This window comes from Neodiprion virginianus, chromosome 4 (genome assembly GCF_021901495.1).
Source record: "Neodiprion virginianus isolate iyNeoVirg1 chromosome 4, iyNeoVirg1.1, whole genome shotgun sequence".
Classification (NCBI taxonomy): domain Eukaryota; kingdom Metazoa; phylum Arthropoda; class Insecta; order Hymenoptera; family Diprionidae; genus Neodiprion; species Neodiprion virginianus.
Genome location: NC_060880.1, coordinates 5,503,334 through 5,529,911, shown reverse-complemented (window position 1 = coordinate 5,529,911; position 26,578 = coordinate 5,503,334). Strand labels below are relative to the sequence as shown.

The following is a 26,578-nucleotide window of genomic DNA, read 5'->3' as shown; positions in this document are numbered from 1 at the left end:
AGCTCTCGAAGAATTACATGCGTATTAATGCATTATTGCGTTTTTGGTTTGAAATTTTATGAAAATTTAAAAATGTTTAAAAAATAAATATAACAATTTTCTAAACAGCCGTAACTCGCTTTAAACAGCTACAATTTGATCTCTGAAGAAAGAGGCGCAAAATACAATTAACGATTAAACGAACTTACCTAAGTGAAGTTCAATCGTGATTGTATGAGCGCCTCTTCCGAAGAGATCAGTCCCGCCCACCCATTAATCTCGTATGAGATACCCAAAATATATCAATTACGGCTTAGAAAATAGAACTTTAAAAAAATGAGAATAAACAACGGAGCAGGTTATGGGTTGCATAGCAACCCGGGAAAAAAGCTTGCTTTAAAACTTGTGGCGACAAATGAGGCAAGTGAGGGGTACTACAATTTGATCTCTGAAGGAAGAGGCGCAAAATACAATCACGATTGAACTTCACTTAGGTAAGTTCGTTTAATCGTTAATTATCACCGGTTTGATTCAAGACTAGGCGTGGCTTGTTTATTGTGTTACAGACATTATATCCTTCGCTTCAAGTCTGCGAAACAAAAGGCCCCCCCCGCATACTTGTTTCAACCAATAGTTAGCCAGGAATCGGCGATCCCTACCTTGTTGGAATCGAAAGGCTTTCCGCTGCGTGGAACACGACGCAGATATTCCTTACAGTTAGCGAAGAACTAAACGGTAAGTAAGATTCATTGCCTGCTCATCGTCGGAGTAGGAAAGAACGGATCAGCAGACGTTGAGTTTCATTTCTCTCACGTGTTTACTCTGAATTAAAGTTACCGTACGACTGATAGATTTCGGAGTATTTCGACCGGATTTTGTAATCCTCGAATAACGAGTCGGTGAATATTTAAACAAAAAACATTTACGTTGATTTTCATATGCAATGTCGAATGGGCGCCAATTCCGGTACAAGGAATTATTAGGACGTTGATTAACGTTACGATAAACATTACTTGTGATATCTACGTTGTTTTATTCTACGAATATTATGACGGAGTTACATCCGTCCCTTAAGGGGGTGCCCTGATCCCCAAACATTGAAGTCCACGTATCTCAACCGCGAATAATGGTTCACCATCCCTATTCTTTACGTAATTCGGTCCCGATGTCTGACCAGAGAAGGAATTGACGGGTCATTCTCCTTCGATTTTCATAAAACTCTATTGATCGGTTTCCGAGACATCGTCGACGCTGTACCGAGAGATTTCCCGGATTCGCATGAACGTGAAGGTCCGTTTGAAAAATTTTTCAACGTCAAAAATCGGAATATAACAACGCCGAAATGAGAAAATGTAAATTAATTAACGTACGGGGTTCGAACTTGGAACGAACGCATCGCTCGCAACATTTGTTATACCGTCTGGGGATGCACCAATGACTCAAAATGCTCGCGTGAAAACTACTTCAATTTCTCGAAACTAATATCAGTTCAACGGGAACTCTCGTTCTTCCGATTATTTGAAATTCTGTATTATTTAGCATTGAGGACATGATGGAAAAGGTGATTCGATGGAACGAATTATTTGGAACGAATACAAATTTTGTGAATATTATTCTTACTGCGTCGAATTTGCTTTTTACACGAATTTTTTTACATAAAACGTCACTTCTGTGCATTTCATCTCTCCGAAAGATTTGAAATCCTCAATTGTTAGCCGTGAAATAATGATTTGAATTAAATTGATTAGTGAAATGAAGCATTGTCCGTACCGTCGTTTTACCGGCTCAAAGAATATTCGACGAAAGCTGTGAAATTCAGATAAAGTTTAACTCAATTCCTTTATTTATTAGTGATTATGGAATAACTGTATTCAATCTTCCATTTTGCATACGGACGATCGATGAATCTCTATCGATGGACAACAAATCCATGAGAATTCGTGCAAAACTTGCAAATATATTACGTTTATACCGCGTATCCAGGTATATTGAGAAACAATTGCGTATTTTTGCAAAAAAAGTTTTATAAGATTGTGAGTTAGTTGTCGAATTCGCACAAAATGTCTGGCAATTCCGCTCTACGGTACAGAAATTGCACTCCTGCTTCGCTTCTGTGTAAAAAGACATCTGCAGTGAATTGACAGCAATTTTCAAGAACGAACAGATAACAGTGGTTATAACAAATGCGTACCTGTATTACTTGTAGTAAAAAAATTTTGACTCGAACCCTACGAAGTAAACAGGACTGTTTGGATGACTCGGATAATTTAAGTATCCGAATAGATGAGACCTACCTTTTCGAATAGTTCGGATAGTTCGAATACCCAGGAATTCACGTACTAGGTCGAACTATCCGAATAGTTCGTATGTCCGAATTCGAAGCGTTGGATCCGGCGGATCCGGGTTATTCGGATAACGCCGATACCCGAAACACTGGTAGCTCGAACAAAAATGTGGCGAATAGGTTGTCACAGATTAAAGAACCACAGGGGCGTTGAAAATTTACTCGAGCATTGACATAACAGTTGCAATGTTTCTGTTAAATTTTGTCACATCTTGTGCTGTGTGGATCACACGTACCGAAATTGGCTGATGACCCGTATCCTCGCAGTATTTTCGTGAAGGTAATTTTAATAAGGGTCCTCAACGTACGTCGGTGCCACTTTATCTCGATAATGATTTACGGTAGACGGCTCGCATTTTCATACGATATTATCGATTAAGTATTCCCTGAGTTCTTACTTGTACCGACGCTTGGCGCCCATTGGTTACGGCACCGGTATCCATTAGCTCACGTCAAGTCTATTTGAAAATTGGAACAGAATAATCCATCGGTGGCTCCTCACCACCCTCAGAAGAATTTTGAATCCAGAGAAAGTTCGACAGAAAGAAGTAGCGATGAAGACCCTGTCGGTAGATACGTCGCTTCGCCTGGCAAGAGTTCTATCGACCTTGATATTACTATGGCCGCTAGCTCCTGATGCGAAGCGTATCGAAGTCATAAGACGTCGGAGTTTGACGCTCTTGTCGCTAGCTCATATAGCTGTAACGTTTCCAACAATGATACGTGGAACACTCGAAAACATGGAAAGCCGCCTTGACATGTTCATGGGTAGCACAGACATGATAGGAGTCGGTGGTCTGATACTGTATATCGGTATCTGCTACATCGAGGAAACTCGCCTTCATGTTGAGTATAATCAAATCTTATGTATCTCACTAATTTATGTTGAAAGAAAATGAGTTACGGGCCGATGTTTGATTTTCTGACAATAAACGTGCATCTTGCATTCCAAGCGGAGGGAAATTCCGTGGTCATAATTATAGTCGTTTTAAATTGTGAGAACTTTTGAAACTTTTTCTCCATGTAGTACAAAACGACTGGCAAGTTTTACCGTTACCAATTATACTTACACGGTGACCCCGAACACTTCCTCACTTTTCTTTCTAACACACTTCTCTTATTAATCTACAAGTTGTCAATAGTAGCTTGAATTAGGGAAAGAATTGCTTAATTTGAATGAGGTTACTTTCGTCATGTTACTGACTCCTCATATTTTGGTAATCAATTTCGCAACTTTTCACCACCAGAGACCAGTAGTTACGTTTTACATCGAAGTTATACATCGTCGCCTGTAGATTGACTTCAGAAAATAATTAAGTTGCAGAACTCATTTCAGCGTCGAATCTCATCGCCAAGTCCGTGTAAACGTGTCGGCTTTTGCAAAAAAGTCTCTTATCATAAAGTTGCCCATCTGGCTGTGAAAGAATATGGTTAATTTCTTATGTTCATACGTTAACGGTAACCGAATTAGAAGAGGACGGTCATTGTGTGTAACGGTGTAAACGTATTACAAAACGGAAGTATGTCCGATCAACATTTATTAGCGACTCCGTGAAATTATCGTGATTATCTCATCATTCAATCGGAATGTCAGCTGCTTATCTAAATTGCGTGCTGCTCATATTTACCTTACACCTACTCGCTCTCACACGCATTCCCGTCTCCAGATATTTAGTGAATTTCTATCTTGCCTGTCTTTTTCATACTCCGGCAGTTTACAAAATTGTCAACCTATGATACGTTGAAATATTGACGTTTTATAGACACGTCAAAGTTCCACAAACTCCGTACTGTAATTCATCTTCCCAAAGTAGCTATTGCGTAAAAGCTAAACTCAGTGAGTTCGATAAAGATGCATGATGTTTCGGATCATTCAATAGAACTAAGTTATCTATTCGTTGACATATCAGTAAGCTGTCTTGCGTGACGAATATACGTGAATGGCTATCCATAATTCAATTATTTCTAGCTCATACACTGAGTGATTCACGGCAGAAATTACCTATTTTCATGCTATATTGAATGAATCAGGAAGACGTCCGGTTCTAAAAATTATTTTTTGAAAACTGCACGCATCTCCACCAAACTTACCCTCGAAAGACTTGTTTCACATTCTTTGTCATGCTTCCAAATAAGTGTTTTGATTCGTAAAACTTTTTGCCAGGGATTGATAACCGAAATGACGTCGTTCATGAAAGAAGCTAACGACGAAGAATTGGCTGCGATTGAGTTCTACATGAAAAAGTGTTCATTGCTACATATGGGAACTGTCGTGGTGGCCTTGTCCATACCAGTATCATATATTTTTTCACCTCTTATTCAAGATCAGCCCTTGCCCGGTAGAACCGCATACCCGTTTTCAATAGAGCCACTTTGGATTTATATTATGCTATTTATGTCACACTCTGTTATCATTATTCAAATTCAAGGCGCAATATGCATGACCATAGCGTTTGTGGTTCTAATCTGGTTCGGCGCTGCAAGATTTGATATGGTGTGCATGGACATCAATAAGGCAACCACAGAAACTGAAGTGAAGAAATGTGCTAAAAGGCACCAGGAATCGATACAGTAAGGTTAATTCTGTACTTTTCCTTCAATATGCCGTATCTATCAATGATGAATCGGGCACGCAGCGGAATTAAAATAGTACTTTGTGTTACCAGAGCAAGAAAGCGAATCTTTGACGGAAGTAACGTAGTTGGCCGACTTGATGACTTTTACTTTTTTGTACGAATATCACCTATCACTTCTTGTAGAGAGTGCAGAAAAAGTCCCTCTTACAGTGCCTCTGAAGCGTCCAAAATAAAGTAACTATAATGTTCAAATGGCGTCCGCAAAAGTAACTTATGGATATCAAAGAGGCTGTAATCAGTCTGCGCATGCGCAGCCCATACCCTTGTAAAAAGCGCCACTTGTCACACGCTTCACAGGCACCGAAATCGGGACCTCAGATGGCCTTGTTACAAAAATATAGCGAAACACACACCTATACGGCATATGCCAATCCTAGTAGTGTCGCGCATAACGTGCAAGATTGCGAAACGGGAGGACTTGAGTTCAAATCCTCTGCGCGGCAAAGCTTTTCGTTGACGTTCCGTCCGTAACCTCACGGTCGAGTGCCGTGGGGGTCACGAACTGATCAACCTCATCCATTTTATATGTTCAAAGTTTTGGAAGAAACATTCGTAACAACGTATACATCTGTTGTCCTCTTGTCCCAAGGTACACTTGGCGACAATGAATCTGAGACGGCTAAGTTCTTACACTGGACAGTTATGTTGGCAACACAGAGAAACCTACAGCGCCGTAGTCGGCCAAGTGTGAAACTAACTCAATCTCAATGAACACAACATAACCCCTGACCGTCGAATCTAACCTTAGTTATTGAGATTGAGTTGGCGCTATGGCGTTGTAAGTTTCGCTGTGTTGCCAACATAATTGTCTAGTGTGAAAAATTAGCCGTCTCAGATTCGTCGTCCCCAAGTGTACTTGCCGAGTTTCTATCTCGGGAAAATGCGACATTGAGAAATATCGTCGTTCGGAAGTATCCAATTTACATTGAAATTTCCCTCTGAAATATTTTTGGCAGGTTGAACGAAATCTCGAGAAAAATTCTTGAGTAAATTTGATAATTTTTTCGCGGAGTATTAAAAAGTTACAGTTCTCCAGGCAAAACATGTTCCAAGGCAGATGAGCTTTCCTCACATTTTACAGAAGAACGTTAATGTCAGTAGATTCGTCATTGGAAGCCTGTTTCCCAACATTTCCTATTTCGCAGTTTCATTTTCACCAAACAAATGTATACTTTGGTTTTTGTGAAACGATCATACAGATTGTGCATTCAGTTTAGCCGTGTATCGGGTGGAATTAAGCATTACAGGTAATTTGGATGATCAATGTCGTGGCGAATAAATGGTATGAACTCTCTTCTTACTACGCGGCCAGCTTGTAAACGCTTGTTTCTTCCAATAGATATTGAAACTTTTTAGGAAATCAAATGGGGTTTTTACGATTTTCAGCTTTGCGAACAGACTGGGGACGACTGTGGGCCGTATGGCTTTTGGGGTGGCCATAAGCAATTTGCTGGGCGTTATTTTTGGAGGAGTCGTGATCACTTACGTAAGATTGAACTGTTACGGATGAAAATTTATATATTTCCAAACGGTTGATGTCCGTCGTCTCTACGATTCGTCAAAATTATATTTTTTTTTTTTTTGCATCTCACGGCGATACAGAGGAAATTTGATTCCATCGATTTCTTCAAGTTGATGATCTTCATGATGATAGCCACGATTCACCTGTTTCTGTACGCTTGGCCAGCGGACTACTTGGCTCAGTCGGTAATTGACTTCAATTTATATTGTGACTTTGATTTTTACTGCACCTCGGCCACCCGGAGAAGTGACCCAGAAGTTACAGCGCGCACAATAATTTAGCGGCCCGCGATGTAAGCTGGAAAAAATTTCATCTTACAAACCATATCGCGAGATTCTGTTGGGCGCCTGGCGTGGTCAACACACTTCGAAACCTTCATCTTCGCTGAACCTCGGGTAATATGCTCGGTATCTCAGTACCGCGGAGAGAGAGAGAGAGAGAGAGAGAGAGAGAAAGAGATTTAGATTTAGATTTATTTTGATTTTATGCCGTGGCCCGTGGGAGCCAATGGGCAAGTTGAACAGAGACAGAGAAAATAATAGAATATCTTAATAGTATAAACATAAACAGGAAGAGTAACAGCAAACTTATAATACTAAATAGATATAATAGTATATAGATATAAATAGGAAAAGAAAATAGAGAAGTACACTTCTGAGATTTATCAAGGGCAATGTAACAAGATAACAAAATAACACTTATAATTACGATAATGAGGTACGGAATAGAGAGAGAGAGAGAGAGAGAGAGAGTATTTATTTGATCGCGGGGTAATACCCCCTAGCAACCATAGGCATAACATATACATTATATATAATATAAATAATATGGCGGTTGGTGAACAGTACCGAAATAATATAATATAAAATAATACAAAAATAAAATAAAATAAAAAAAGAAAAAAAAAAAGAAAAATAGAAATAGAAATAGACACAAGCCGAATAAAAAAACGTACATACAGAGAGGGCAGCCACATTCTGCGCGCATAACACATCGTACTGCATTCATCATACATCATACAGCATACATCATACAATACATCTGTCGATTTCAATAATTTCACAAGCGTCACCCTCGCTGCACACGCTCAGCCTCTTCCGCTCGCAGATATTCTAGCAGGCCAATACGAAACACCGGCAAAGTGGACGCTGATGTGATTGACGGAGGCAAAGAGTTCCAAAGGTTAACGCCAACATACGCAAAAGACTTTTGATACGTCACCGTACGAGCCGATGGTAGGACAAGAGTGTCAGTTCGCGACGGGTCAGGACGACGTGATGCATACTGACTTGGCTGAAAACAGTCGAATAGGCCAGGAAGCCCTTCATGTATGGCCTTATAGAAAATGCAACCAATGATGTACAATCGTCGATCGCGCATGGTGAGCCAGCCGAGCCTTCGTCGAAAGTCAGATATGTGCACAAACCGCGTTTGACGAAAAACATAGCGCACACAATTGTTGAGCGCTACAGAAATTTTTCTATCTAAGCCTTCGGAAAGGTTAGTGAACACTCCTGCACAGTAGTCACTTATCGGTAGGACAAGAGACGCGACCAGGCGCCTCTTAAGCGCAACATCCACGTCGTAAGTTGTCATCCTCAACCGATACAGAGTAGACGCGCTACGTTTACACACTTCAGTAATGTGTTCCGACCATGACAGCGTTCTATCTATTATAACCCCAAGATACCTAAAGCTGGTTACAAAATCGATAGGATGACCCCCCAGACTGAGAGAAGGAAGCTGCGTTGCACAGACCACGTTAACATATTTAGAGCTGCCAATAACCATGGCTTTAGTTTTATCTACATTCAGTCTAAGACGGTTTTCTACACTCCATAACCAGATACTCTCAATATCAGCGTTAACCAAGGCTAATGTTTCGTTTACTTTAGACGGCAAGCAACTAAGATATATCACAAGATCATCTGCGTAAAGTAGATGGCGACATCGCGAGAGGCAATGGGGGAGATCGTTTATGAAAAGTGAAAATAGTAACGGTCCGAGAACACTGCCTTGCGGTACACCTGTCAGGAGAGGACGTACCCGCGAGGTCGTACCACTAGAATCGCGAACCGCTTGCATACGGTCAGATAGGTATGAGTTGAACCACTCAAGTACATTGTCAGATAGTCCGAAAGTTCGCAGCTTCGACAGAAGCAGCGCATGGTTTACCATGTCAAATGCTTTGGAGAAGTCTAAAAACACCACCAAAGTAACCATGCGATCATCAATCGCAATCCTACAGTCATCCACCAAACGCAAGACGGCTGATTGCGTTCCCATACCCTCACGTAATCCAGTCTGACGTGGATCGAGATAATTACCACGAGCAAGATGCACCGTGAGTTGATCGTATACTATCCGTTCAAGCACTTTAGACAGCGAGCAGAGTAGAGATATTGGCCTAAAATCTGACGGGCCAGTGGGATCGGGGACCTTCGCTATAGGCACGACAATTGAGGATTTCCACAACAAAGGAACCGATGCCGTTGTTAGTAGAGAGTTCAGAAAATATACAATCAGCGGCATCAATAGATCTTTTAATGCCTTAAACGCCTGTATCGGAAGGTTATCAGGGCCACATGCACGAGTTGTAATACGTGACAGCGCACTGCTGACGCATCTGTTCGTGATCGGTGAGAAGGTGAAGGATTCTATCTGCCTCTCGGCAAGGTTCTGTACCACCGGGCAGTCATTCCGCACAGTAACAGTACTAGACAGAAAGTGTTCATTAAGATCATCGACAGTAATACCACTAGGTAGAGCAGCCGGTGGTTTTTTACACTTGGCAAGACCAAGGTTCTCCATCTCACGCCAAAACGATCGCGCACCACCACAAGTATTGAACCGCTCTTGTATGTGAGTAGTCTTGGCGGCTGCTAAAGCACGCTTCACATCTCTACGGTACGCAACATATTCGGCGAAAACTTCCACACTGCGAGATCTCTTAAAGGACCGGTAACAGGCATTGCGCTTTTTCATCAAACTTCTGATTTCTAGTGATATCCAAGGCGCGGGTGATAGAGAGAGAGAGAGAGAGAGAGAGAGAGAGAGAGAGAGAGAGAGAGAGAGAGAGAGAGAGAGAGAGAGAGAGAGAGAGAGAGAGAGAGAGAGAGAGAGAGAGAGAGACACTGGACAAGCGGATTTGGGCTCACTGTGAGTCAGCCGTTGAACTTCCCGTTATTTGTGCTTGAAACTAGTATATTTCGATACAAGAGGCCAAACGAGCGTTTTGCGCACTGCGAGTCTGATAGCAGCACGAAGCCGAGGTTGAGCCTTCAGACAAGTAGTACGCAACAAGCGAGTTTGGCTTGGCGTATCAAACACTGTTTTTCTTCACGCTTGTATGGAAGGCCGGTTTGTGTAGAGTTTGGGGGCAACGAAAGCCGAGCAGGTAATAATTCGTGATCAGCGACCCAAAGAATATGAATTTTTCAATTTTCATCGAATTCCGGATCTTGTAATTTTTTTCGAGCATATTTACTACGTGAAATCTTTATTTTGCAAATGTGACTTCAGATATGTGATCAGCGACCCCAAACACCTTCGGATACCAATTTTCATGCAAATCCGTTCATCCGTTGCGAAGATAACACAACTTTCATTTTATTTTTGTGTATTTGGTTTTTCAAATTATTCAAAAACCACTAAACCAATTACAGCCAAAATCTAATCGGGTCTAAGTATGAAAGAGGTGCGTCGATTAAGACCAAGTTCATCAAAATCTAACTACTCGTTCTCGAGATATCGTCGGACAAAAAATTGATCACGCACGTACATCCATACATACATACATACACACACACAGACGTCCATTTGAAAATGATCGGAGGTGATTCTCCGGACCTCAAAACGTGGAGATCTAGTGAGAACTCAACTTTTCATTTTCGGAGTGATTACAATAACTTCCTACTTTCTCGGAAATCAGAGAAACGGGAAGTTAAAAAATAAAAAAATTGATTCAAAATTCGTTCTTTGCGATACAAAATTAAACAACAGAAGATTATTCGTAACCTACGCTATTTCTTAATCTACCGAGCTTGCAGCTCCTTAACTAAAATCCAACTCAATATTTACGAGTCGCAAGTGCGCAACTCTCAATTCGAAACCTAAAAACTTTTCGCTATTCCGTCATTCCGCAATTTCCTCGAATTCATTGCCGACTTACTGCTCGATGCCGTTGGAACTCGAAAAATAATAAAAAGACAAGATGCCTGAAATATTTTATTCGCTACTCGCTAAGTGTCCCCTCTTGGAATTTCGGATGTCCAAGGGTTCCAGGGTACTTCATCAACAATTTGTCCTGAATGTGACATAATTAGCATTAGAAATAAAATAATTAACTATCTGGTCGTTTGGTTCATTCATTACGTCTTTATTGGACGCAAGATTTCACCTGATTATGGGCTATTGTTGGGCGAACCGGAGATCCGAATTCACCAATTAGCCCGCTTGGCTAATTTTTCATTATTCTGTTCAGTTTCTCTTATAACTTTTCGGTACCCTGTGGCTGATAGTTTCTTCGGACACATTTCAACCGAATGCCGCATACATGTGAGTCGATACACATCGAAGAACGTACCGGATTACCAGTTTTTGGTTATTAAATATTAGGTAGCGCGTATAGGAATCGGTTAATCATCATCAGCATGCAGGAATCACAGGGAACAACCTTGGTAATATTCATTCAAAGTCTACACTAACGCTACTGCTCAGCTGATTTGTGAAGTCCGGTGATCCCCGGATTGCAAAGTTCAGCGAAAGAAACCAATTCGCAATATTGGAAGAAATACTTGTACACGTTTGAACTGAAAAATTCCAAGGATCAGCCAATTGCGTTCTGCGGCAACGCCCCGTAAGCCAATGGCCAGACGCGGCAGTACGTTTGGCACATATGTTGCAACGATAATAATAATGCTAACAATAACGATAACGAAAATGATCGTGATAATGATAATGATAATAAACAGGATAGCTCACCTTCGGTCATTTTATTGGGGCATGGACACCTTCGATACTTAGGGAATATCTTGTTTGAATTTTTCTACCGTACTTCAAAAATCATGAATAAATTTTGCGTACCGTTTTCTTAGCTCACTCAAATGATCGATGTGTTGTTATCACCTGCACTTTCGCAAGTCATTAGAGTCATTGATAGCATTAAATTTCTCCCGTAGAGCCAACGCGTAGCGGAATCCATTTTAAATGGCAAGTGGGTAGGAAAATCGCCTAGGATGCATAGCTCGTTATTGCTTATGATGCAAAGGGCCAATAACCCAGCCATAATCAAGGTCGACGGCGTGCTTCCTCCCTTGAACCTGGAAATGTTTGGAAGTGTACGTATATGACGAGCCTGTAGTACAATTTTCACTTTTTCACAACCTAGCTTAACCTTCGGATTTTCGGTTTTTTGTTTCAGGGGTTATCAACCAGTTTCTCGTACATCGCAACGCTGCTCGCTATTTTCGACGAGTGAATACGGAAGCAGATAATCCGTAAGGTCACAATGCTTTTGTCGCATCAAGATACGTACACCATCTTCTGCGTATGAGCCAGTCTGTCTAGTGATTTACACTCAGCAGCCAGGCGACGAAAATTTGATTCGTCTGTTATTCCCATTTTCACGTTACGTGATAAAATCATTATACCTAGTACGAGCTATAATGCGAAAAGCAAACAAATCAAGTTTTTAACGAGGTATTGCTTAGTGAGACTTTGGAAGCTGGCAGGTGTATTGTGACGATCTTTTTCAGTAGCACATAATAGGTATATGAAAGATCGAATGCAGCTTTGGTTCATGTGATTGCAATAGTTGGAACGTAGAATACACTGGAACCCATAGAATAAACGAATAATCCAAACCACTATAAAGAGCGTCAAGTGTAGTAGAAATCTTGATACATTTTTCAGCAAATTTCATCCAGACTTCGCCCGCATCACACACGTTTGTGCACAAATTCTTCTAATACTTTTATAAAAGTGGCTGATCGGCCGAATCGTTGTAGATCGCGAAACCCGGATGAAACGGTTGCATCGGTCATACTCCTGTTCCGCGACGAATAAATGACCCAGTACGTGTAAAAAATGTCGGTTTGTAACAATCAGAGATTATATAATGTTTTGAAAGAGTCGAGAATATGAGAAATATTCTACAGTTTGCGTAATGTAATATAAAATGATACGAAAGGCGACTCCAATTTTTCAGAATCATTCGAAAATCTCAAAGGTTTACAAGCTCGTCTACATTCCAATCGATGAAAATCACCAAAGCGCTTCAGAAACTTGGAAGAAAAACAATCGAGTTCATCAGAAAGTGAATTGCAATTAAGTAAAACAGAAAATACAGTTATTGTAAATTTATAAAAAGCTGTTCTATTATGTGAACTTCGTTTTTGAAAAAAAAAAACTCTTAGAACGTGATCTCAGATTACAAGCGTATTCCGAATACACTAAGGCAGTTCAGCACGACTGCAGCATTTCATTAGGCTACTTGTAACCAGCGTGACTTATTGTTAGTCGGGGTCGTGGCAACGTCTCAACAAGATGAAAACGATATTATTCGATGTCGCGTTCGATATTCGCGGAGTCAAATCGCCGCCAAGAAACTGTTGGGCGAACCTCTCTACAAGTTATCACGTCGCTGCTCTTCGGGCACCGATAATATTTTGATCTAGGTCTTAATGGAAAGTTTCGAACCTTTGTCGATTGAGAAGATCCGTTTACACGCGATTGTGAACGGTGTCGAAGAATTGCGGAGAAGTTGACGGCTGCTATTCCCTTCGAGCTCCTGCGGCGTCCATTTGGCGTGAGACTTTTTCGAGGATCTCGACTGATTGGATTTGGTGAGACATCGTTTCGTATCGTTACATTATTCTTAGTCGCGATTTTTCTTCACATCGCGATTGAATATGCTGAGACGGCGTACCTTTTTGACAAAGACAATTTGACGAATATTAAATAAAAATACACACCACCTGCCGCGGCCGTGGTCCGTCGGCTGACAGGGCTCTAGGCTAATTAGTTAATTAATTCTATAAATTCGTTGGGCGCCGATTGGTTTGAGGAACCGATACCTAAATTTCCTTTTATAAATTGACCATTGATGAATAAATAATTAAATGAGAAATTCGACTAGCTCAATTATTGAAATAGAAGACACGACGCAAGGAGGATACGTGAAGGACCAAAAGTAATTGCAAGACGATAGAAAAGCGTATAGGCGAATATATATAAATTTATTTACTTACTACTTGACGATATATTGTATCTAGTTATCCTTTTAATTGACGAACTTAGTTAAATCGCCGACAGACGGTCGAAGTAACTTTTTAAATTACACAAAACAGTTATATTTAATATTAAATTTGACGGTATCGGACCTAATACGGCCGAGACTCCTCCAGGACTGCTTACACCTGAAGCGTGTTTATTCTGCGCAGCTAGTTTGCCGATCTTGCTGCCGATCTGCTGCAACGTGTGCAGGCAGGGGTGTTTATTTCGCAGTCAAATACAGTGTGAGTCTTTCCTCGTAGAGCGTGATACTTGGTCTAATCTATAGGTTGACAATACAGATGACGATTATGCTTTTACTAATTTTCCACCTACAGGGTGAGTGTCGATTATCAGGGCTCGGGGGTTGATTGATTTCTCGAGGAGTCAATTCGAGTTTTGACGTCGAGGAAGAGTTTTATTTTCCTGTCACATCGAAGTATATAAATATTTCGGAAAAATGGAGTTGTAGATAAAAATGTTCCCTGTGTAATTTCACAGTATCAAGGGCGACACTTTACGGCAATACTACAAAATATTGAATATCAATGATGAACATTGAAGAGAAAATATTAATCCAAAATTGAAAAATCATTCAGCTCGATAAAACATTTCCATTTTTCACACGGTTCTCAGACTTTGATGTGCGACACACACTGTTAAAAATGATTGTGAATTTACTACCCATTTACTGTACAAAAGAGGTGTAAATTCACAAATTCAATGCAGCAGCGTGAATTACTATGCATTTGTTTGAAATTTACAATGAAAATTTTTGATTTTACTAAAATTCATAGGAAAAACACAAAAAAGTAATTTGATTTCACTAAATTTTATAGTAAATTTATCGTGTTTGCAAATTGAATTCACACTAAATGTATGGTGAATTCACTGTTTCGTATCCGGATAAAACTTCTAACACAGTGTAAAAATTTCCATACAGAAATTTTTAACAGCGTACTTTCACATCGTAGATCAGAAAAATATCAATGTGATGTGACGTGGTATTTCGTACCCCGCCACATTGTTTAATTATCGCACTTCCCTACGTACGAATATCGCTAAAAATAACGAAAGCACGTCTGAGGCCAATACTCCAAAAATGAACGACTAATTACCTTTAAGTGAAATTCTCTCGATTAAGCTAATTTTATTCCATTTTCTAATTTTGTAACGCTCTTCGAGAACCATCTACGAGACCTCCGCTTCGAGACGCCAGGACACTGCCCGACAGGGGTCACGTACCAGCTCAACACCGACCACCACCGACTACAAGACGAATGAATACCGCTGAAACCACTCCCGATGGATGCCTATCTAAGTTGTTGAACAGGGTCGTGCGTGATGCACAAACAGTACCTCCAACTATTTAAGACTTATCGGCCAGGAGCCGAACCACGAATCAATGCTTCTACCGCTCGGATGCATCGTTAGGCGGCGTACAGGGCTGTGCGTCAAAAACACAACAAAGCCTCCCGTCGACGATACTTATCAGCCTGGAGCTGAACCGACCATGACACCTACCAAGTCGTTGTCTATCAAATAGAGGACGGTTTTCTCTTCACGAACCGTCCTATCGAAGGGCTGTGGCGTGGAATAGGCTAGACTATGCTGACCACGTGGATCTGGTGGATATAGTGTGGACATGCGGGTCGAGGGCCATCGCCACCAGATCGTTCCGGCATGAGGGCTTCAATGAGCGAGGGCCGGGATGCAGCGCTAACGAAATAGCTACAACTAGTCTGGTCGAGAAGTGAGTTCACTGAGAAAAATCGTTAGAATGGTCTTAAAAATATGGCGATTGGTGCATTGGATTCAGAATTTAAAATGATGAAACCGGTATTTTTTAATTAATCCGCCATTAAAAATTTCAATAGTTATAAACAAAAAACGAAAAGACAAAAGGGAGTCTCCGTTTTATAGCTATAATTTCAAAAATATAAAAGATGAATGAATTTTGAAAAAAAGATCCTAAAAGAGGAGGAAATTTCCGATGAAAAAGTCCGTACTCCCGGAATTCTAGCTTTATTATTTATAATTTTAATTTAACGTTGAAAATAGGGCTCCGCGCGGCCGTTTCGGTGCCTAGGCGTCACCGCCTAGCGAAGCATGCAACACGAAACAATTTTTTTATAACATTCAAAATTAATTTAAAAATTTGAATAAATTATAGTGTTATCTAGACACTTGAAGGAATGTAGTCTTACCAAAAAAAAATTTTTAACTCGATTTTCGTTCAAGTTATTTCATTGTTAATTAACTCATTTTTCGTAGACTTGACTTTTCATAAAATCACTTGTAAAAGTTTAAAAAATGGGTCTATAAATTTTTTTTCTTTTCCGAGCTCTTCTTATACAAATAATAAACAAGATTCAGTGGTAAAAGTTTATAAAAGTTTTTTCATTTGTTTATAATGATTTTTCAAAGTTATCATAAATGGAAAAATCCGGCTAATGTTATGAAAAAAATTTTTTTTTCATAAATCTTGAATTTTGGTTGTTTTTAAATTAATATGTTGCGTTTATTAGCTTGGCTGAAAATTTTTTAACGTGTATTATTTAAAAATTTATTATAAACAAATAGACAAGTTGAATATTTTTGAAAAATTTTTTTTGTTCTTGTTTATAACTATTGGAATTTTTAATGGCGGATTAATTAAAAAATACCGGTTTCATCATTTTAAATTCTGAATCCAATGCACCAATCGCCATATTTTTAAGACCATTCTGACGATTTTTCTCAGTGAACTCACTTCTCGACCAGACTAAACGGGGAGTACCAGTAAAGCAAGGAGTGAAGTACAGTCGGTCGCAAGTCCAAGAGATCGGTGACGTAATATTATCGCACACCTCAATTCGCAACACACGAGCGGCACGACCTCCCCTTTCACCAACGATGCGGCACAGCTGAGGGTAAACATCTCCGACCACCTTCCGACGTCCCGATACCTCGATACCTGTCGTCGAGGAAGAAGAAAAACAAGCGGCGAGGGATTATCGCCCCATATCCGTAGACCAGACCTACGCGACCCGCTGGTCCAATTAGAATAACGCAAATTTGAGGAAGAATCACGTGACAGCAGCGCGACGAAAATCCGGATCATCGCTCGTCTCGACACTCTACGTTCAGTTTTCACTCTAAGAAGACGTGCTATCGCTATATCGTACCGCTATTACTATCTCTTGTATCTCTCGTATCGTAAATTCAGTTTCTCGCTTTTGTGACCGCATCTTCGGTGCCTTCTCTATCTTCTTTTTAACGTAAGTGAGATTCCTTTTCTATTTCGTGAAGCCACGAGATTACTTGCAATATATCGTATCTTTATCTCTCTCTTTCTCTCTATCTTGCAGTTGGTCTGCGTGAGCCACCTGGGCTCGTATCTTATTCTCTACTATTTCTCATCTTGTCCCTTTCTATCTCTTATTGCAAGTAACTTCGCGACTGGTTGACTATTACTTACGCATTGTTAGTGACTGTCGCTTTACTTTGTTATCTTTCTCTTCTAGAATACCTAAATGTCTAATATCGCTGTATAGCAGCGCGTTCCGTTAAATGGTCAATTCTTATCTTAGTTATTGAGCATTACTGTTTCGCTATACTTTCTCTGATTAATTCCTAACTGTCTCTTTACCTATCATCTTTGGTTAGTTTACCTTAGTGAGTGTACCGCGTGAGCGATCTTAGCGATCGTCGTTCATTTGACGTTGGAGTATTGCGCCGTATCGCCTAACATCTCTTCATTATTTTCTTCGCTAATATCGCTGATCGTAGTTGTCCGTAGTCTATTTGGTTTGTCGTACGTTGCGTGTTAATTCTTTTGAGTATTAATTGTCTTAATCCCGAAATTATCTTTCACCGTATCGAATATTACCTTTCTTTCTTCTCGCACTTACCGCAAACTAGAGACTACGTATTATCCGTTATTTTCTATATCTTATAATAATTCTCTACTTGACCTGTTTCCTTGAATTTACCTCGTAATTCATAATTCCCTGCCTCTGTATATTTCTGATAATTCTGGTAATGTGATAACTATTACAATTTTTGTATCTCGCATGTGTCTTATAATCGCTTCTCATATTTTATGGTTTACTTGATCGATGCTTAATTTAAGTACCGTATATCTTTTTCTGTTCTGCATATTCATTATGAAGCCGTATTAATTATTACCTTGAATCATAGTATCGCGAGCCTACGCATATCTCGCGCTTATTCGGAGAACGTTCTGTTATTTGTTAAATCTCTCGCTTAACTTTTCTTTGGCTGTAAATTAATTATCGCATCTATCTTAATTGTATCTCAATCTCTTGAGTTATTTGCTTGTTATTAAAATCTATCGCTTCTTAATCAATATATTCGATACTATTCCTGCTTCACCTGTTTCTTATTTTATCTATTGGATTCAACCCCTCCCCTCTACCATTATCTTGTCTATACTGAGCAAGCTGTGCAAAACCGTCGTAGAACCTGACCTTACCTTTATCTGTATCTTTTTCTCTAATTATCTATTTTCTGACGCATGTGCGTCTGGCGCCCAACATTCATATCTTTCTCTTTTCTTATCTCTCTCTGTCTAATTATTCAGGCTAGTGACTGCGCCGTAGGGTAACCGATCGTATTATTTTACAACCCTTGGAAATCGCGTTACAGTGAATTCTGGAACTTTGTTTACTCGTTATCGTATTTAGGATTTCACAGTAACTATGCACGTTGAAAAAAAAATGGTCATTTTGCAAGTTTAGAACCGTTGGAAATTCATTGAACCGTAACAAAGCAAAGCATACGCGTACCGCAAAAACTTGACTTCTTCACCCCATGTTCCGGTACGATAATGTTACCAGCTTCAACATCTATTACATGTGTTCTCTATTCTAACGAGACGTAAGTACAAACGTTCGTCCGTAATGCAGTATAATGGATGTACATAATTATATTTTTGCTGCATTATTTAGTGCTGCAATCTACTTGTAATTATGACAAGTCGCACTCGCAGGTATATCAGCCGATATGTGCAAAAAAATTAATTACCAACCCGGCAACAGTCAGGGCGTCGATGCCGGTAGAACAAAGACATAGAATGCTAACAACTTTCCAGCATCAGACAGAATGCGCAAAACACAACGCAGATATTCCTTACCGAAGAACGAAACGGTAACATTCATTGTCTACTCATCGTCGGAGTAGTAAAGAACGTAGCAGCAGACGTTGATTTTTATCTCTTTGAAATATCTACTGGGAACTGAAGTTACTGTACGATCGATGGATCTTGGAGTATTCCGACAGGGTTTTGTAATCTCTTGATAGCGAGTGAACAGTAGCTGGTGAATACTTAAACAAAACACATTCTCGTTGATTTTCATATGCAATATCGAATGGGCGTCAATTTTGGTACAAGAAATTATTATAACGTCAAATAATGTGCACTGAGAGAAATTTTTAGTTCCGGTTATCGCTCAGTCCTTGACTATTTTCATTTTTTACCACAATCGAAAAATATAGTTCTAGGTAAAGAATGAAAATTAGTTTTCTAGCCGTTACCGGAAACTCTGGTATCCGTTACTATTCTTTCTCATTGCGATCACTGTTGCTATATTTTCTTGTAATTGTTGCGAAAATTTAATGCTACTGCAACGATAAATTGATGTTAAAGTCTTGTTTAGCTAAAAAAGTAGAATAAACTTCACAAACTGATTTTGCGTTGGAATTACCAAAAAAGGATCGACAATAGCGCAAAATGGTTAGGCGTACCTCGTTTTTCGTAATTCCAACAATATTCAAACAGTTTTTTTTAACGATACCTGTTTTACTGAATTTTTCTAGTTACTGTAACAAATGAATTCTTCCTAGTGTATTGATTAATATTACCTACTCATGATATATACATTGTTTTATTCTACGATTATGATAACGGAGTTAGGTGCGTTTCTTAAGGGACTGCTTTGATCGATTTTGACGTTGACGTATATATCTCCAAATATCGAATTCCACGTATCGCAAACGCGAAAAATGGGTAAACAGTCCTATTTTACACAGAATTCTGATAAAAAACTTTTCTGTCCATTTTTATTTGACGCAGAAATAAAAAATGGCACAGATCCCACGAAATCACAATTGTAAATTCGTAGAATTCATGCCATCTCTTTATTTCTGCGTCAAATAAAAATTCTACCGTAGTACATTTTTTCCTGCCAGTGACAAGTATAATTTTCTTAAATTATGAACGGAAAACTTTGCTCGCCAGTATATGTATATATCTGTAAACTGTTATGGATCGAATATCTGCCAGACCCACTCGACATCCCCTCGGAACATGGGACACGTCATTCTAATTTCCAAGCAACGTGTTAAACATGCGTCACACGCACAGTATTGGCCGCAAAGAAGGAACATGTGTGTGCGGTCATTCGTCAAAGGTGTAAATTACCTTTGAAGCCTCAAAAATACGCTATTTTTTAAGAATGCAATTTTTTTATTTGGTCCAATCTTCATTCGCTATTAGTCATGACTAAACAAGTCTATCTCTAAAAGTGTTGAAATCGTGTAAAAATAGTTAGAGTATGCCGAAGAATAAGTGCCGAACTCTCTTGTGAGAAACTTCCAAAGTTGGGACTAAGCCTTCAAAATATTGCTGAAACAATAGACAGAATTTTCCACCATACGTATCGACTCAAAGTGTAATTTATTGTCTTCCGCGACATTTTAATTCGGCAAAATTCCGATTACCGAAGTTAAAACTAGATTTAGAACTAACTGTCGATAAATTATCGACCGGTGGTAGATTACCGGCAGCTGATAATGGGAATCGCAGAAGGGTAAGAAGTTCCGTCGATAAGTAAGAAATCCCGCATTCATTTCCAGCGGCCAGTGCAGAACACGGTCGATTCTACTTCCGCCGACGCCTTCGCCGCCTCATTTTAGCAACTTCCTGCTCGAGGTGACAGTCGGAAAATAGAATGGCACAGTCCGCTCCACCCAAACCTAGCACCGCCGCCTTGACAGAGCTCAACATTGCCGACCAAGGAGTTTTCCGCGTCATTCTGCCTGAAACCCAGCTCATCCCCAAACTATCAATCAAAAGTTAGTACCACGTGAGATTCTTAGCCGGAAAGTTCGCGGACCTGACGCTGAGTAACCGTCCAATCTCCGAGCTTTCGACGAGCAGCGTGCTTGAGAATCGGAAAGTTAGAGAGCGTCGTCATATCTTTGTGAGTACGAATGTTGGATGTACAATTTTTCGACTGTCTAGTTGATCGTTTTTTCGATTACTTGATGATTCCGATATTTAAAATATTCGCTTCTTCGATCAATTGATCGATCGGCTATATCGATTGACTGATTCTTTTTTCGATCGATCGATCAACCCGCACATCCTTAATACGAACGAACATTTAGCGGAAGTGATCCGAGCGGGCAGTAACGCAAAGTTTGTAGTTTCAACTTGTTTGAAAACCGAAAAAATACCTACCTCCAGACCGGAGACCAGATTCTTCGTCCTCCCGTCGTTTCCCTCGAGTATCTATTGTCCTCGCACAATGCTCTCCTAAGGCAGTTGCCCCCGTCTTCTTCAGCGATCAGAACGGCCTCGATTGACCTCAGAACCCGATGCGACAGCTCGTTTAATTCGACGTTTCCGGCGTACAAAAGTGGCGGGGAAACTGGAGGCGAAGACTCTCGCTTAAATCGCGTACCGTCGATGTCTGCTTGCAGAAAAGTCGCCGCCGTCGCGGTTGCGGAGTTCTGGGATATGAATGAAAAAAAGAGCTCGTTGTTACTGAGTAAAAAAATCCTACTCGTCAAATACTAAAATTGGGAAGCTACGAGGATCTCTTCGGATTTGGAAAAAAAAAAAAAAAAAAAATTAAAACTACTGGAATTGAAATCAATAATTTGGATATCGATGCTCCGTGACGATTCACCTGAAAATTATCGAATAATCTGGTAGCATCGTTTGATTTCGCTTTGCGATAGCTAATTTTATTTTAAAGAATATTTTCTGAAAATTCACTTCGGTACGATTGTTTTTTTTTTTCCATCGTGTGGGAATTTTTGAATATTCAATCTTCACGACGTCGCACCGAGACTGATTGTTACCTACAAACGGCAATCTTGAATCGACAACGGAAAAAAAATGTCATCCGCTTCAGTGAACTTTGTAGAAAATAATCGTCTTATTGTAATAAAAATTTGACCACATAATATAATTCGGTTTCAGAGCAATTGAGCATAATTATCACTTAGTGGCGAAAATAGACGTCTAACGCTACGTTACCGTAACACGTAAGATTTTGGTTAAAAAACAATACAATGAAATTTAGAATGAAATTACAAGAGTTGAATGTATCAACGCATCTCTATTCACTGATTATTATTGAACGATGCTGATGTAGCTAGAATTTTGAAAAAGGTTAGAGAATTTCGTTTCATTTGTAAAAAATATCACCTGCATCCGTGAGTTTCGTTGCATAAAATTAGTGTTGATTGAAATTTTCGAGTTTCAAAGAACGATATTTCCGGTGAAAACTTTTACTTTAAACCGTACTAGTCGTGAAATTTTTTTCCTCGATCAATTATCCCGAATTAGAGTTACGGGTCTCTTCGACAGGTTTGAATCTCAGGTGATTGAAAATTTTGCGCCGTAGAAACCGACGCGATTTCGCGTGCTTGAATCCATTCGGAATATTACGATTCTCGCAAATCCGAAATCGAATAAAACAGAACCGTCTATTTTACCGTCACGTTCACCATAAGTTGAATGATGAAGAGGCCGAAGGCGAGGAAAGCCAGCGCCGTTAAAGCGATCTCGAAAAAGTCCTTGAGCGAAAGATCGTGACCCTTTCCTTTCCCGTGGTGATGATAACTCGGTCTGTGATGATCGTGATGATGATAACTCTCGTGATGATTCGGGACGTAAATATGCTCCTCGTGTACTTGGGGGTAAGGGTCAAAGTGATGGTCGATGTAGTCGGAGTGATGGAAGTGGTGGGTGGCCGCCGACGAATATTCATCTGCGAAGGGACAATCGAAAACATTGATTTTTGATTCGCGCATTCACTTGGAAATCGAGCGGATGGTTTTAATTCATCGACATCGATTCTCGCTAATTTTTAACGATTTTCACTGATTTCCGAGCACTTTACGCGATTTTTGGTCATCCCGAGATCAGACGGAATCACTGGAAATAACGACAAGTCACTGGAAATCACCTGGAACTCTAAAAAATCGATGGAAATTACTCAGTAAATTGTAAATCGGTAGTTACTAGATTCGATTTCCAATTGTTAAATTATCACGACTCTTCCCGAATGAATTGTTCCTTGGTTTTTTTGGACATCAAAATCGCAGTGATTGCGGTAAGAAGTTAATTGTCGCCATACGTTGAGATTATACATTTACGAACGCATAATTGTCCAATGCTAAGTTTGCCGTGTAACTTTTTCAACTACAATTCATTTACTTTCAGTTCGCAGAACGTTTTTGCCAAATTTTTCGCGGTTTGACGGATTTGAAAATTGGTAACTATTTAATTACCCGGACCGGATGGATCAAAGCTCCCGATTTTTCCCGTCGATATTGGCGCCGGCATCGCGAATCCCGTAACCGCGCCATCGTATTCATCCTCTTCTTCGTTGTCGTACTGTCGATCGGCGAATTGTTTCTTCTTTATTTTTGGGTCCCTTGGCCGAGGCGAGTAGTGGCGATAAATATCATCGAGGGTCGTCGTTCTGTCGACAAAAATCGGTCTGTCATAATTTCTCTTCAATGTCTATTCTCTTCGGAAATCATCCCAACTTTTAAACATCCCCGAGTTCCGTAAAAATCAGGTGGAATTTATGTGGATCATAATCGTGAAGATTACTAATCTGAAAATGCTCAGGCAACGTTCAAAGAGCTTTTTGGAAATCGTAATTTTTTCTCTGGATTTTCCGGGATTTTTATAAGATATTTGATCGATCGAAAAAACGAAGGAAAATAAATTTCCGAACAACGGTAATATCCGAGATTTTTAGAGATTTTTTTCAGAGAAACGTCGATGAATTCTGAAGATATTTCCGAAAGTCAATGAGAAAACAGAGAGATAAGCAAAGATTCATCGGAAATATTTTCACGCGCTTACTTGGTCAGCCAGTCCTTGTACTTGGAGCTTCCTTCGTCAGAAAGCATTTTCTCGTGTATAGAAACGTTATTGTCATCAACGTAATCGACGTAGGAATTTTCCGACGAAATGTCGAGACGTCGCTTGACACGAGAGCCACCGAAAGCGGTGAGAATTTTCTCCGCCAAAAACCCGTGGCACAGATACTCGTTCATTTTCTTTCTGTAATGTAATGAAAACTGTTTAAATCAATCACATTCACGGATTCAGTTTGAAAAATAGTGATATTTTGTATTGATGTGTGGCATTCGAGATATGAAGAATCATGAAAATGGTTTCGTTTTTTGTATGCAAAGCACAAAATACACAGCATTGGACAATTGGGTTTCAAACGTGGATCATGAAATTAAATTTGAACTGGTTATTATTCTAAAAATTGTCAGCTACTCAAATTTTAATAAAAACTCAGAAGACGCGTGGAATTATTTTATTTTTCAAACTGCATAAAAAAAAACTCGTAAAGATTTTTCAAACGTCATATTATATAATTTTCACAGTATATATTGCAGATGAATTTAATCCAAACACTAAGCGACTTAAAATGACTATTATTAGTAACAACAATTTTCTCAAACTTTCTTACGATGCTTCACGAAAAATCGGAAAATAAATGTCCACGCGAAGAAAAGTTTGTTGGAATTCAATAAAATTTCTTAAAATCAAAAAGAGTTTTTGCATTTCGATACAGTTGAATAGATTCTGCTCTAATTTGTAACAACAATATTTTCTTCAACCTTAGGGACGGTTCTTGAAAAAGAATGACTGAATCGTGCGATAAAAAATGTATTTCTCTGCGTGTATACCGTAAAGAATGATAATATCTATTAAGAAAAGAGTCGTGGGAGTGGGAGCTGAAGGAAATGAAATAATTAAAGATTCTGACCTGTGAAATCCCATGGCGTTGAAGGCCTCGCTTATGGTGCCGTTGTTGTAGGCTCGACGCGAGCCGGTGTAATTTTGAATATGCTGAGGCTTTTGATCGGCGAATAGGAAAGAATCCGGGAGTAAATCGGTGGCGAGAATGTCCTCGGAGTTGACGCAGAATTCTACACCGTCGTCGAAGCATTCCTGGATTGTTTTAACTGCGAAAACAGCGAGCCAGGCGAGGAAGAAAAGTCGACGAAGAGCCATTTCGCATATAATTTGCCGGGATAGAAACCAAGGCCGGACTGTCAGAGACGAGGAAATTTCGCTAACTGTTTCGAACCCGACACCGTCACGACGCTCTGCATCCCGGCGTCGAGTAATTTGTGCAGCCAGCTAACACTTGTGTAATTTCACGGCGATTCTCCGGGCGCCGTCACCTGGAAACTTGCGAGTTCAAGAACACGGAACTACCTCTTCGTCTCTTTTTAATTGGACGATTTTCACGACGCGATTTTAAAGTGACAGCGGTACAATTTTTTTTTTTTTTTTTTTCTTGCAACATTATAAATTCGTAATTTTTTATTTTTTTTTTTTTTGTTTTTCCTACGCCCGTTAAATTGATGCGGAGAAGATGGATGTAAGTTTGCTTTTTGCGAAGCAATGACAACGTCTAGGCGTTTGTCGACTAGCCCGAAGAGTTGAAATTTTTTAGCTACATATGGAGGGTAAGGAATTTTTGCATCCGACAAAATAGATTTCGTTGGAGTCCTTTCAATCAATTTTTTAATCATTTCAATCACACATTTTCTTGATACAAAATTCACGTTATTGCAAAGAACTCACGCCGTGTTAGTATCTTGAATAAGTTGATAATCAGCATGATCAAAGGCTTGATTCAATTTTATATCAAGTTGTCACAAGTAATTCGTCCGACAAAAGTATTGCGTTGAATTAAGTAAGTATTGTGTTAGTTGACTCAAATAATCCTTTCCCTCCACGTAATAACAAGCGTCGATTTTATTTCGCGGTTTGTATTTTATTTTACACACCGATCGGAAATTCCCATTACCGCATTACTCGAATTGACAAACAATTTCATCTTCTGTCACTTGGACAACGAAACTAGTTGCTTTTGCTTCGAAGCGTAAAAACAATTCTGAAAATGAAATCTCAAATTCTAGGCAATTTCGTAGGTGTATTTTTTTCGATGCCATTGTACGATTCAGAATCGAATTCATATCATACGCATATTTGAGCTGACCTTCCGTAACGTAAAGTACAAAATTCTCAAAACCGCGACATTATCTGATGCATATTTAGTATTCTATCCGCGCAGCTAACAAAATAGCGATAGTTGGTCGTTGATACACGGTTATACAGGCGAAAAAACAACTCTGTAGTCATTGCGGCATCAATTTTCTGACTGTGTTTATCGTACATACACAATGTATGCATGCATTCACTCCGGCAGTTCGAAACTCAAATACTGTTGATTTAATAATTTAATTAATAGTTAATTTACCGACTTATAATACGTCGAATTTTACGTCACGGTCCGTCCAGATAATTTAGATAATTGGACGTTTTTTCAATTCTACTCTCGAAGGTGTGTAAAAAAGTATTTCTTTGCGTCACCGAATTTTCGTACGAACTATAATAAGTATAACCAACGATCTCATATCTTTTATCGGTCTTCCATCATTTCGAAATTTTTTTATCGAAACCAAGTGAAATTCTAAAACAGTAAATAATCATAATCGCAATCATTTTCATCCAATTACAGAGGTTATAGTGCCGCTGAATCA

At 39.5% G+C, this 26,578-nt stretch overlaps 2 protein-coding genes across 5 annotated transcripts; one reads left to right on the top strand and one right to left on the bottom strand.

Annotated features, from left to right (window-relative positions):
- Nucleotides 1-706: 706 nt before the first annotated feature.
- Nucleotides 707-12,018, top strand: LOC124302185 (odorant receptor Or2-like). 4 transcript variants are annotated; one of them, XM_046758045.1, is made up of 8 exons: nt 707-874; nt 2,802-3,168; nt 4,488-4,662; nt 4,753-4,894; nt 6,346-6,445; nt 6,562-6,666; nt 11,662-11,820; nt 11,904-12,018. In XM_046758045.1, the coding sequence occupies exons 2-8, from the start codon at nt 2,878-2,880 to the stop codon at nt 11,958-11,960; spliced, it is 1,029 nt and encodes a 342-aa protein (XP_046614001.1). In that variant the 5' UTR covers nt 707-874; nt 2,802-2,877; the 3' UTR covers nt 11,961-12,018. The 4 variants fall into 4 exon arrangements, with proteins under 4 accessions (XP_046614001.1, XP_046613999.1, XP_046614002.1 ...); XM_046758043.1 differs by having other exon boundaries at nt 4,488-4,894; XM_046758046.1 differs by lacking the exon at nt 6,562-6,666 and having other exon boundaries at nt 4,488-4,894.
- An 8,270-nt stretch (nt 12,019-20,288) lies between these two features.
- LOC124302027 (uncharacterized) lies at nt 20,289-25,037 on the bottom strand. The gene is made up of 6 exons (XM_046757772.1): nt 24,790-25,037; nt 23,868-24,068; nt 23,282-23,475; nt 22,484-22,758; nt 21,219-21,490; nt 20,289-20,817 (listed from the first exon to the last, which is right to left on the bottom strand). The coding sequence occupies exons 1-6, from the start codon at nt 25,035-25,037 to the stop codon at nt 20,637-20,639; spliced, it is 1,371 nt and encodes a 456-aa protein (XP_046613728.1). The 3' UTR covers nt 20,289-20,636.
- Between the last annotated feature and the right edge of the window lie 1,541 nt (nt 25,038-26,578).